The 14,208-nt window shown below is 45.3% G+C and overlaps 1 protein-coding gene across 1 annotated transcript in view; it reads right to left on the bottom strand.

Moving 5' to 3' along the window:
• Positions 1-13,701, bottom strand: part of LOC104529817 (nuclear factor of activated T-cells, cytoplasmic 1-like) — a gene marked incomplete at both ends in the record, with an annotated part of 19,177 nt that extends 5,476 nt beyond the window's left edge. The window contains 2 exons of the mRNA XM_010174226.1: positions 10,945-11,085; positions 13,529-13,701. Coding sequence (XP_010172528.1) covers positions 10,945-11,085; positions 13,529-13,701 — 314 coding nt within the window. The remainder of the gene's footprint in view (positions 1-10,944; positions 11,086-13,528) is intronic.
• Positions 13,702-14,208: the final 507 nt, after the last annotated feature.

The following is a 14,208-nucleotide window of genomic DNA, read 5'->3' as shown; positions in this document are numbered from 1 at the left end:
ATCATCCTCGTGGCCTCCTCTGGACTGGCTCCAGTAGTTCCATGTCCTTCTGATGTTGGTGGTCCCAGCACTGGAGGCAGCACTGCAGGTGGGGTCTCAGGAGAGTGGAGCACAGGGGCAGAATCCCCTCCCTCGACCTGCTGCCCACGCTGCTCTGGGTGCAGCCCAGGACACGGTTATTGGCCTCTGGGCTGTGAGCACAGATCACACACGGCTGCATTGGCAATGCTATCAGCTTCCAGGTGCAGGGCAGGTTGGGTCAGCTCTGTGCCTGGGCAATGAGGGAGGCAAAGAGGGGGTTCCATTGGTTGGGGATGAGCACTCCCCATGCCAGTCCTGGGCACGACCCACCGGTGCTCTCACCTGCTGGCAGATGTGCACCAGCATGGGTGTAATAGCACCAGATTTCATCCAGAGGCAGCAACCTTTCGGATCTGGGGATGCCACAAGGAGCCAGAGCACTTTTCTAGGCTGGTCTTGTGGGTGTCTTGCTGCAAACAACATTTCTTCAGCTGGTGACCAACAATCCCAATAATCTGCTAGTGGGAGTCCATGCCCATGTTTACACACTGGTGTATGTTTTAAAGACATTTACAAAGGACAGGCAGTAAGGATGAACCAACATCAGCAAAGCAGTCTGCCATGGAATATACAGGGAAGATGGGGCAAGAGGAAAGCGAGAAAAGAGTCAGAAATGCAGAGGGAGCAGAGAATAAGTATCTGTAATGTAAGCAGCCAGGACCTTTCTTTCAACAACCTCAGTGGCACTCCACTCTCCTGAGATCTGCTGTCTCTTAGGGCTCTGTGAGGAGGGAGATGCCTCCCGGTTGTGCGTGTGCCCAGAGTCACCCACAGAGCAGATCCACCACCTTGACCTCCCCTTCGCTCTTTTACTACTTTTGCTACGAGTCCACACAGTTGGTCTGATTTTCACCTACTTTATTTCCCTCTTCCCTGCCAGGAAGACCCCAGTTGTTCTTCTCTGCCCTCCTCACAGCCTACTACCCTGCTACATAGACTTTGTCCCCCATCCCTGGCATGTCTCCTGGCATGCACCAGTCCCTGCGCAGCAGGGTTCATGCATAACTGACCTATTTGTATCTCCACATCAAAGCTGCTATATTTGTTTGTGTCTCCTCACGAGCCTTTTTGCAGTGCAGAGATGTTGTCCATTCCTTCAGCTATACATTTCTGCAGTACTGAGTATTACGTAGACTTGGGTTTGTCTGTCATGCATATGATGCTCTTGAGTTAACTTTTTCTCTCTTTTTTTTTTACCTTAAATTAACAATAAAGAAGCCATGCAGCAACCAGGTGATAAAAATCCAGTACAAACTGTGTCTTACAGTATTTTGGTGTCTGTGCCAGCCATGTGCTTCCTCTCTGGTCACTCAGCTGGGCAAGTCAAAAGCTGAAGGACTCATTTTGCCAAAAAGGTGAGCCTTTTTAGCTGTTTTTACCACAGTATGTCTAACAGACTTAATTGTTCTGAGTTCAAGTGTCTGCAAATGAACTGTAATTTTAGTCCAGGTAATTAAAAGGAGGCACTGTGCTGACAACTGACTGATTGAGGTTCATTTTGAGTCAAAACCATGGGAATGACCTGCCAGATCCTATTTTCAGCAGAATGGAAGCTGGTTATTCAATTTCTGCTCTCTGGCACCTCCTCCTATTCAAATTACCGTTAGTCTGAGGCTTTTATGTAATAACTCTCAGTAATCCCAGGTCTAAGAAACTCAACTTCCAAGTAAAACTGCACCTTGATATCCCCGCAAAGTCCCTCTAGAGCAGGCAGGTCGAACCAAGCGTACCCAGCACAGCCACCCACCAGCAGTCATGACAATACTTCACTCTGTCTTTGGTTACGCTCGTGTCATCTCCTTGTCTTCACCATTTTACTTTCCTCTGGGAACCTCTAGTAGGCTGAACTTGTGACTTCACAGCTGGAACTGAGTAAAATATTCCTGGTCTATCTTTTTTAGTCTGATCTGTCTTGCATTTTCTTGGAGACTACTGGAGTAACAAACCTCACAGCCAGTTTAAACCAAGTTCCAAATTTTCCTTCCATGAACAATTCTTTTCCTCTGCTGCTTCTGTGCTTGATGCCAACAGCACCACCTGTATTATAGCTACTCCTACTTCTTCCTCATCTTAAGATTTAACTTTCAGCCAAATGCTTTCAATTGATTCTTGATTATTTTTTTTAAGACACAAACTATTTTATCTATATGGCCAAAACTTCTCAAATTCCAGAGACACACCATTACAGCAACCCCTCATGACTTTTTAGTAGAGTCTAAACAGTAAGATTTTGAATGGCATTTTTATGTTTTCCATCTCATTGTCCCCCTCATGTCCCTTTTCTTGTTTCTCTTGTCCAAGAAGGTTGGACTCAATCTTAGAGGTCCCCCCTCCTCTCCTCTGATTATCTGCCTTGACATCAGCTTCCCTGCAACAAGGCACACCTTGGAAATGTCTTATCTCTCTATTTCTCTCTTAAATGTCATTGTACTTTCTTCCACATTGCTCTTGAAGGTGTAATCTAACTCCCTCAACAGATCTAAAAGGAACATGCTCCTCTTCCCTCAGCTCTCCCTTTTTCTGTGATGCCCACCTGAGACATGAACCAACTCTCTAGGACAGAAGGAGTTGTGCTTTTCCAAAAGATGTAGATGAACCCTCCAAAAACTAATTACTCCTGCAGGTATCCCCTTGTATTGGTTTATGTGGCCAGGTTTTGTTAGTGGTGGGGCCACAGGGGTGGCCTCTGTGAGAGGATGCCAGAAGCTGTCCCCATGTCGGACAGAGCCAGCTCCAGCCAGCTCCAAGATGGACCGGCTGCTGGCCAGAACCTAGCCCATCAGCAAAGCTGGTGGTGCCTCTCTGACAACATATTTAAGAAGGGGTAAAAATGCTGTGCAGCAGCTGTGAGAGAGGAGTGAGAACATGTGAGAGAGGCAACCCCGCAGACACCAAGGTCAGTGAAGAAGGAGGGGGAGGAGGTGCTCCAGGTGCTGGAGCGGAGATTCCCCTGCAGCCCATGGAGAAGACCATGGCAAGGCAGGCTGTCCGCCAGCAGCCCATGGAGACAACCACACCGGAGCAGATATCTACCTGAAGCCCATGCAGAGCCCACGATCCTGGAGCGAGCTCCTGGCAGGAGCTGTGGCCTCTGAAGAGGAGTCCATGCCAAAGTAGGTTTTCTGTCAGGAACTGCAGTCATGGGGGATCCACGCTGGAGCAGTCTGTTCCTGAAGGACCGAACCTCATGGAGAGGACTCACAATGGAGCAGTTCGTGAAAGGACTGTCCCCCACGGGAGGGACCCATGCTGGAGCAGGGGAACAGCACAGGGAGGAAGGAGCAGCAGAGAGGAACCCTTATGGACTGACCACAGCCCCCATTCCTCATCCTCCTGCACCACTCAGGGGCAGGTGGCAGAAGTTGGGAATGAAGGGGTGAAGTTGAGCTAGGAGAGGCTGAAGGTGGTTTTTAGTTTTGCCTTTGTTCCTCACTATCCTACTCTATTTTCAACTGGCAATAAATTATTTTCCCCAAGCAGAGCCCGTTTTGCCTGTGACAGTAACTGGTAAGCAGTCTCCCTGTCTTTATCTTGACTCATCAGCTTTTTCATCCTATTTCCACCCACCCCCCAATGCTGCTGAGGAGGGAATGAAAGAGTGGTTGGGTGGGTGCCTGGCAGTCAGCCAGGGTCAAACCAACACACTCCTTTCCTCTACTGTCTTTAGGCACCGACTGCTTCAATAGACTCTCAGCTTTGTGCTCAGGGCTGTGAATTCCTGTGTGTTTGGACAGAGGGTCCTACTGGAACAGTAACAGTAAAAACTATCTGAACCCTTGTGCTAGTTATAAAAGTTCAGAGACAAAGCTTTGATTACACAGATACAGCTGCTTAAAGCCACTCAGTCTGGCAAAGACATGAAAGAATAAACTTGAAGCATTCAGTCATAGTTTCTATAATAATTAAAAATTTTCAGGATTACTCAGACAAGTGACTTTTATCTAGAGACTGGATGGTTATTCCCGATTTCTCTGTTGTCCGCAGTAAGTACTGTGATTGATTGATATCGTTCTTCCCTGTGAGAGCAACACCCTGGATGAGGCTCGCTGGTGCTGATACCATCTCATGTGTATGGCTGCTGTCCCGCTCTGTCTTGGCCATTCCCTAGACTAAACAGCCAGGAAAAACTGAAATGTGCTGACATTTCCTACAAGCTACATCATTGCTCCTGCATGCGCATGAAAGGGTTCCACCATCAAATGACTCCACCATTCGATGACACTATTTGCCCAAGGATATCTATTTCTAGGCGGTGGCCAGAAACCTCTTCAGCTATCAATACATCTCTAGGAAATAGGTTCAAGTGATCTTCACGTGAACTCCATGCTCCCAACTTGTATGCCTTTGAAGTTTCCAGTTTATCTAGTTTCCAGAATTTTTAACCTCACTGCACATGAGTCAGTGTGCAATCGCTCACTGCCAACTGGAACATGTGTCCTGAACTTGGATAAACAGACAGATAAAGACAAAATTATGTATTATCTGTCCATCTGACTAGAGGGAGAAAGGGATTTTTGCCACTTGCTTATTTATTATGTGAGCTACAGTATGATTACCAGTGTGAAACATGACCCCCTTCTGGCCAGTTGCCCCCCAAACCGTGACTGCTACTGGCAATGGAAAGAGTAATGGAAAGATCTCTGAGAATGTAAGATCTTTTACCAAATGGAGCTCTGCCAAGACTCAAGTCACCCGTCTCCCCATCACATCACATCACATCGCGTCAAAACAGTCTCCAAACCCTAAGCTCCAAAGTGTAGCTGAGTCAAACCAAAAAGCCCACATGCTTCCCCAACGCATCCGTTCCATCCACATGCCACTCAAATGTTTTGTCAAGATATAATTTTCCAGAACTTTTTAAAAGTGCTCCTGAAGCTAAAATACTGCACTTGAGTTACCTGCCATACAACAAGGCAACTTTTGGTCACACAATATATGGGAAATAGAAATGAATTTCTCAGACTGACATTTGTACATTAAAACAGCAACTGATTGATTCTAATCTTTGCCAGAGACAGTGAAATTTGAGAGGAGCAAAAAACCCTGTGAAATGCTTAAGTGGACACTTAAATTCATCCAGCTTCCTTCTTTTCCATATCACATTTACTTTGTGCAAACATTCGGCTGACCAAGCCTGACCACACATCTAACGGGAGGCAAACTGTAAGTCTTCCCATCTGAAATACTTACAGAAAAGAGTGATTTCCTTTGGCATATACACCAAAAAAATCTGGTGATTTCACCCAGCTATCTTTTCATCTGCTCTAGTATAACTATTACCATGCCACATCAGCACCTTCATGTTCTAAGAGCAAAACTGGTTTCAGCAGGGAAGAGGAACAGCTTTGACAGAAAATTCCATTTAACAAAACAAAAACAACAACAGAATGAACAGTTTGAAGCAATAAATGAATCTGAAAAATACTCTTTGATTGTTTGAAAATATTCAAAAAGAGAAAAATCTCTGGAGGAAATGCTGCTGAGGTGCTGTTTAGTTCCCTGCCTTTCAGGAACTTGAGTTTCAAAGGCTTTGGGCACACTAGCTGAGGATATTATGCAGCTAGGTTACAGCCTGCGTAGGTGCTAGGACCACTGTTAATTTGAAGGCTGAGTAATTAACAACATGTTCAAAACCATTGAAGTTCCTAAGCCTGGAGTTACTCAGAGATACAGCGTTACAAATTGTGGATTCAATTAATGGTCATCAAAGAGAGTGATGCATCTTCAAGGAGGGGCATTTGGCAGCAGGAAGCCCAAATGCAGGCCTTTGACCAGGACAAAATGGCCCTCAACATTAACAGCCCAGAATCAGAATTTCAAAGTCAGTGTTATTTGAGAAACTAATCCTGTACTGAAGTTGGGTGTTAACATTTCTGCCTTTTCGCTCTTTAAAACTCTTGCCTTGAGTTCTGGTCACTAAGCACAAACCCAAAGAAATGGGTTTGGAGTTCTAACTTAACTAGTGGAAACTCAACTGAATGATAATTAATAATACTACACCAAATACCCATTTCTTCACATAGATCACAACCTGCTAATAATGAAGATTTCAGTCAGTTTAACCTGATCTCTTAGGTATGTCTAGACTTGGCCAAATCTGTGGAGTCCAGAAATACTTGAGCTAGTTCCAGTGCGAAAATCATTCTAGCTGCAGGAGTAAGGAACAATTTTTGAGCAAGGAACAATTTTTGGGGTAGATTAACTCTTTCAAATCTTAGTGTGAGACTAAATCCCAAAATATCTTGGGCAACTCTACAATGTCCTAGAGCGTGCCAAGAAGACATACCCGTATTTTTCCTGTGCTTTGGTGCTTGGGATATTGGCTTTGTTTCTCATCAGCAACCTTTCACTCATGAGTTACAGGAAACATTTTGTGAACTGAGTGAAGAGAAACTAGGATTTTTCCACTGCACTCAGTTTTATAGATCACTAATCATAATCTGATACACTAGGAGCCAGCAGTCTGGTCATTTCTGTTAGGTTTTTATGCTGATTTGTGTTCAGTAACTCATATTACCTTCGAAAAACTAGCTTTGAAAACAAATACACAGCGTTTGTAGAAGTTGTTCAAAAAAAAAAAAAAAAAGGTAGCTGACAGATATATAGTTCTTAAAACATATTCTCCAAACACCTCTGCATTTTCTGAACTTCCTTTAAGATTTTTGTTTCCTGCTACATTTATAATCTAGAAATGAAATAAAAGAAAAAAAAATTAAAAGATATCTTTTAAAAGACAAGTAATTTTTATAATTCGAGATCATGATCTTCACTCTTGCAGATGCCTGTGTTAGACAGGGAACATTTTGTCCCTCCTAGCCAAACACCTCCTCCCACAGATAACAAACATCAACTCCATTTCATCCACTTTAGTAACTACAACGCACACCTTGCCTCCACAGCAAATCCCAGCATACAGACATCAAGGGCCCTTGCCAGTGTCCTGGTTGTAGACTTTTTTATATTTTAAAAAGCACTAATTCTGATGAAAACCAGATTGGTATTAGATGTCTTCAACCTAGTACCCAACAACTGTGACACATAGACTCACAAGATCCTTTTGAAACTCAGGAAGAGAAAAGCATGACTATAAAGAAAGACAGAAAGTGAAAGAAGGTAAGAAAAACAATTACTAGTGGAATTTGTAAGAGATAAAGTCACTGTGGGACTCCCCAGCCTAAGGAAATTCTGCAGTTAAAAAAGCAAACCCTCTCAAAGCACATTCAGCACTCACAGTTTTACTACCACTAGGCTGCTTGGACAGTTGGTTTATACCATCGTTCATCACTAGAAAATATGGTCTGATGTGCGAGCAATAAAACATTGACCAAAATCCCGTAAAATAAGGACTCATTTGAACACGTGAGAACTTTTTTATGGTACTGTCAAAGGCTCAAGCAAACTTTAGCCCGCTTCTGAAAAGATTCATTATTTATCCAAAGCAGTGGCCTTCCACCTGAGTGCTGGACCACACCATGAGGGGTTCTCCATCCTGAGGAGATCCTCCTTGTGCTCCTCCCACCACCCTTTCCATGCACCTCCATCCCTCAGCTGCCTCCTTCCTCCTCTGTGAGCCGCAGAGTTGCAGGGCTGTAAAGTACATTTTGCTCCATTTAGTACATTTCACAGCTCAAAAAGCAGCCAGTAAGGGGTTAAGCTGAAAGTACCAAGCCGCTGCCTTCCCATCTGAAAGATTGATTTGATCATTCTTCAGGGATTCCCTCTTGTATGAGTCACTGCTCAGACAGACTCCCCACGCAAGGAGGCCAGGATAATGCCATTCCTCCCAAGACTCCAACAGCTGAGGGCTAACCCTGAAGACGGAAAGCTTGGGACTCATGCTTGGAAAAACATTCAGCAGATCACAATGCACTAGGCAGACTTAAAGAAATTATTCAGACAGAAAGAGGGGGGGGGAGAGGGGAAGGGCAAACAAAAAGTGTTCTTGAACTCTTTGTGTTAACCAATTAAGTATGCAGACTAGCATGAATTAGAGGAGCTCCCAGAGACTGCCTCCCAGCCTGGGGACTCTACCCGAATGAGGACTGAAGACATGAGCTCATGTAGTATAATATTTAAATTTTATATAAAATATATGTTCTCTTTATGGGTGCAATGATTCCTGTGATCTATTACTTCGTAAAAGCTGCGTTTGGCTGCTACTCACCAGGAATGTGATTAACATTTCAAATTCAAAAACAAAAGCAGTAACAGCAGCAAAACTAATGAATGTCTCCAGCTAATCACAAAAGTTCATAACCAGCTTCCTAAGAGAAAGAGAAACTACGCTGGTGTTCCCTCTCTTGACCTACTTTCATAGACGTGCAAGGGCTGAAAGGGAAAGAAACACCGCGTGCTGATTTTCAAAAGGGAAGACTGGTAATGCTTGTTCATTTGACATTAAATACAGTAACTCTGCTCAAAAACTGAGCCAGAGCCATTTGACAACAACACATCGAGCTTGTTTGTTCCCAATGCACGGAGCTGTTGGCAACGGAGCACATAACTCGTCACAGAAGCTCTAGAAATTGCTCAGCCTGGATCAGCGTTGGTGTTTGCGTGCCATTCCTAGTGACACCATGGCAGCTCCCGGTGACGCTGAACGCTCTGGAGTTTAAAGGCTGGTCCCCTACAGCATACCTCCACAAGGCAGTAGTGGCCTGCAACTGCAGCAAGTCTACACTGAGGCTACTAAAACCAGGCAGGACAGTTTCAGTTTCAGATCTTTTAATATTGACTTAATGATCTTGTTTACTCTTGGATGATATGGGCTCCCTTGAGTGACTCCATGCCAAGGGGAGGAGAGCATGAGGATCACTGCTCCATCCTGCCAATCCATGCCCCCAAAAAGTTCACCCCAGGCATTTTTCAGGGTGACAAGAAAGGCCTTTCAATCATTTTTCTTCCTCATCAGCACGCTCAGTGTGTGTGCAACAGTACACTCCTTCACCTCTCCCAAGGTTGAAAACAATGTCGCTTATATAAATGATTTTCTATCTAGATGCTGTCTCTGTGCAGCTTCAAATTGCTTTTGCTCGAGGGAGGCATCTGTCTGGTTAAGAAGCACAAGGCTAGACCTGTTTTGCATTTCTGTAATTTAAGACTATACACAGTGAACATCCTGCTTTTGGTGTACTTCGTGCTAAGGGAGACAGTGTCCAAATCCACACTGTGGTACCTGCTGGTGGACAAGTAGCATCACCATCATAATCCGTTGGGATGTGATACTTCAAAATTTTTCTAAATCAACAGAGGAAAAGCGGAGAAAATAAGTATGAAGGAAAGCACCTTGTAATGTGGTTTCTTTCCTGTAGTGAGACAGATCCAGAACCTTGCTCCTGACACGTCATGCTAACCCACTTCCGTGCCATGAAGGAAGTTTATATATGAAATAGACAGTCACACTCTTCCTTGCCCTCAAGCTATACAAAGAGCAGAGTTCCAGGGTTTTTTTAATTGCAATACTCCCTTTTTTCCTTAAAAAAAAAAATCCTTTTAAGAAACAAGAAGGGTGTTCTGCCCACCTCATGGCCACAGCCTGACTGCACATGGCACAGTGCCCAGGGGTCACAGGAATGGCGCTGACCAGTTCTTGCTGAGGAGCTGGGGTGTTACCTCTATCCCGTGCACACTTCATAGAATCATGCAATGCTCTGGGTTAGAAGGGACCTTAAAGATCAACCAGTTCCAACCCCCCTGCCATCAGCAGGGACACTTTTGGTGACTTAAACCTCACCAACCCAGGACTCTGCCAGGGGAACTTCAGGGAAGTCTTCTGCTGAAGACTTGAGCCCACTGAGCTCACATCTACTGAGATGTCTTTACCTCCAGAGCCTCCCATGCACACCTCGCCATCCCTTCCCACCATCCAACTTCCCACATCACCGGCAGCAGCCGTGGGCAGGGGAGCGGCACGGGAACCTCATGGACATGGAGGGTTAAGCAGGACAGCATCAAAGCCAGAGCTGGCGGCCTGAGGAGCGCCCAAGAGGGTTTGAAGTTCAGGGGGAGTTTCAGCAGGCAGCTGAGGAATCCATAGCTTCTGCCAGCACCACGGAAACTCTTTCCAAAACAAGACTCAAACCTACCCCTGACAATTTTGTTTCAGAGCCTGACTTTGACTCACAGCTCCGCTCCCACCCCCTTTTCCCTTGGGGGCATTCATATGCATTATGCATTGTCACCCTGTGACCCACCACTCCTCCAGACACCTCTTGCTCCAGCTCCAGCTCCCCCGTGCAACCTGCCCTGCTTCAGCCAGGCCAGGGACTCTTCCCAGGGAGGACCAGTCCTACCACCACTGCACCACACAGGAGCAGCACCCTGCAAGAGGGGAGCCATCAGCAGTCCTTTCCCAGTCCTCAAGGTAAACCAGAAACATGTCCTTCGAATGAAGGCATGTGCAAGCCCTCCTCAGCCAGGGGATCATAAATGCCACCGGTCTCGACTATCACAGGAGACAGATGTGCACGCACACATCACCAGCAACACCACTCCCTGTTCCACAAATCACAGCAAGGTTTAACAAGATGCTCCACCTGGCAGGTTTTATGGGGACATGCCACCTGAGGTTTCAAACACCCTTCATGGGTCCTACCTGCTACAGACACAGTTTGTCACAAAAACAAATGCCTAACTTCAGCTTTTAACGTCCCTATTATCTACCTGTAACTACACCTGTGAAACCTCAGCACCAGGCATGGCTCAGATCACTTTCACAGCTCTGCCCAGTGACATGGAAAACATATTACATGCAGAAGAAAATGTCATTACCATATTTATGCTTTCATCATTTGGCAGAGATTTTAAAACAGCCGGGGGTGGGGCGGGGGGAAGCAGACTGGAGTCTAGATTGAAAAGACATACCTGGAGCTTTCTCCACAAAGATGACTTTGGAGTCTTGCAGAAAGTTATGGCCAGTCAGTATCATTTTTTTCCCTCCAGTAACAGGAAAGCTGTCAGTACTTTGCTTCTCCACCAGAGGCAGTTCTTGGGCAGATCGCTGAGCTAGAGAGTTATAAAAAATAAAAATAATAAAAATAAAAATAAGCAACCACAAACACACACACACACACACACACAAACAAACAAGTAAATACTGCATTACTAAGTAACTTAATGCTTTACCTCATAAGCTAAGCTGAGTTGGATAAACTAAGCTGAGTTTGATATAGAAACAAAGAAAGGTCAGAAGGTTTGCAGGAAACATGGTTGGTTTTCAAGTACCTTGATAGTAAACAATAGCGATATTAAACATAGCAGTGAAGATTCAAAAGGTTCACAAAGAACAAGCTGTTTTAAAACTCAGCTTGATCTGTACTCTATCAAAAAGTGTATTTTTATTGAAATTTGTTTACATAAAACAATTTTCTCTTATGTTATCTATAACATATATGCCGTGTGTTGACCAGGCACACATAACAAGATGACCATCCACATCCAAAACATGTTTCAGTCACTAAACACCATATTGTCAATTCTGCAAACTGTCTAGCAGCAGCAACAGCAGCCACGGGCCTTGCGATCCAGCAGAAGTTCACAGATTAGAGAGCGTGTTTCCACCAGCACCTGAGTGCCAACGCACACGTGGATCCATGCAAATAGAACCTGGTATTCTCGTGGCACATATTTTGTCCCCCTTAACTCGGACACGGAGTGAGCGTGGCTCTGCTTCAAGGGATGACGTGACATTTTATCCAGATTACATAGTTCCTCCTGGTGTCACATGCACTAAGAGATGCATGAAGTTTTTGGCACCACCTTATTCCACGTTCTGCGCTGGAAATAACACTAGCACTTATTTTTTTCTCCTGTTTTCCGCTCCCTTCAAGAGGCACGTACCATGCTTTTGCTTGTGACACAACCCTCAAAACTGCAGTTCACTGACACAAATCCAGTTGAGCTCACATTTAGTGGTTTCCTGAGCCTGGCACCTTTGCACAGACCAGGTCAGGATGTATTTAAACTGTGCTTTATCCTGTGACATAGCAATGGAAAAGCTCTCATCAACAGGAGTAGGATGAAACCATGACTCTTCACATTTTTTTGCTTTGCCTGTTGGCCTAGAATTTGCCCTTGAATAAGAAACAAAGGGGAAATTGTTCATCTCATCCATATCCTGGACAGAAGACAAGGCTTTATGCCAGTCTATCTGCTCTTGGTAAGGAGGCTCTGCCATTCTACATAAATAACACCAGTTTATCTTCATCTATCTCCCTTCCCACTGCCAGTGCTCATTTGTTTATTTAAATGAATGACTGTGAAGGAGAAGCTCTATCACTGTTGGTCTAACAGCACTACCCTTTCCTACTTCTGCCTCTCTCACAGACTTGAACTACCAGAGTGGCAGCAGTGCTACCCTGGGTGTAAGGATGGAGTACTGGCACTGGTCTGAAAGCCTGTCACCAATGCCACTGCTTTTGCAAGAGGAGTGCAGGGATGCTCTTTCCTGCAACCCCTCTATTAATGATCCCTGAAAAAGCACCATGCCTCCAAGAGATCGAATGTGGACATGCTCCAGGACCCGCCAGACGTTGTGTGGGACTCCAGCCTGGCAGTGATGCAGGGACAAGTGTGGGAACAACCCTCCAGCATGCACGGGGTTAGGGATAGTCAACCCTTCCTTCTCATTCCCTCTGCTCCCCACCCTCCATACACCCACTAGACATTAAGTTAATCCCTACTCTGTCAGCATCAGATCCACTTTGTGGAATCCAACAAAACCTTAAAAAACTGTTTCAGTCCATCCAGCAGACCAAATTATCAAAGGGAGTTAGACTGAAATTCAATTTCCACCACTTACGATGGAGTGGTAAAGCTACACGAAACAAACAGGTTTTGTTTGCATGTGGGAGGCTGACGAGGCTTATGGAGCAAGAACGATACAGGTGTCTTTGGAGGATGCCCTGGTGTATCTGATAAAAAGCAGTCTGTTCAAGCAAAGAGACCCCAGTGCGGAAATCTAGTTTCAGGAGGTCTTCTGAAGCTGCAGGCAGCTTGTGCCAGTGTGTCAGCTCTCCTACACTGTTAGCTCTGCAGCAGAGGGGTTGGGTTTTGTTTGCTGGTTTTTGCTTTGTGATGGGGAGACAGAGAGTGAATAGGACACAATACCTGTTTTCCAAAACTCCTACAGCAGTTACCTGTGTGACAGGGAGTCACAAAAAAAAAAAGCAAAGCGCTTTGTCACTCCTACGTCTACTATTAGCTTAAGTGCATCCTACTTTTGCTTTAAGTGCAGTCTTTCCTATAGAAATCAATGCCTAAAGCTACACATTTTTTTCTAAGACACAGGTATTTCTTCTTCAGTATAAACCACGTGCTTTTGGAAAGCAGATTAAGATTCACTGAATAGACAGGTAAAGCAAAACCCATGTAGAGTGTGTTGGTGGACAAAGCCTGAGTGTGGTGTGGCACGATACCCAGCAAGAGGAGGATGTTCGTTGCTACTTACAGCACTCGATGGGGTTGGAGGCTACTTGCAAGGAGAGGGTCCTGCCGTTGGCCTGCGGGATGTGAACCCTGAAGACCAGCCGCACGCGCGTGTTCTTCCGACCGATGTCCGTCTCTCCCTTGCGTAGCTCGATGTCAGAGTTTCTGAGCTTTAATATCCCTGCACAGTCGATGCTATCCAAAAGGAAACACAGAGCCATTCAAGACATTTTAAGTAGACTTGCAGTGTCGTGCAGTATCTTCCCTCTCTCCTGTACGTCTGTCTTAAAAATCTGAGTCACAGAATCCCAGAATTGCCTCAACTGGAAAAGACCTTTAAGACCATCGAGTCAAATCATTAACCCAACACTGACAAGTCCCCGACTAACCCATGTTCCTCAGCACTATGTCTACATGACTCTTCAGTCCCTCCTGGACAATACCTTCCAGTTCCTCAGATCCAATCTCAATTGCCCTTGGCACAACTTGAGGCCATTTCCTCTTGTCCTGTCACTTGTTCCTTGGTTGAACAGACCCACCCCCACCTCTCTACACCCTCCTCCAAGGGACTTGGACAGAGCCAGAAGGTCTCCCCTCAGCCTCCTTTTCTCCAGGCTCAACAACTCCAGTTCCCTCAGCCGGGAACTCAGCACACTTGTGCTCCAGACCCTTCCCCAGCTCCATTGCCCTTCTCTGGACACT

This window comes from Antrostomus carolinensis, unplaced genomic scaffold (genome assembly GCF_000700745.2).
Source record: "Antrostomus carolinensis isolate BGI_N321 unplaced genomic scaffold, ASM70074v2 scaffold41968, whole genome shotgun sequence".
NCBI classification, from domain to species: Eukaryota; Metazoa; Chordata; class Aves; order Caprimulgiformes; family Caprimulgidae; genus Antrostomus; species Antrostomus carolinensis.
This window is presented reverse-complemented; position numbering and strand designations above follow the sequence as displayed.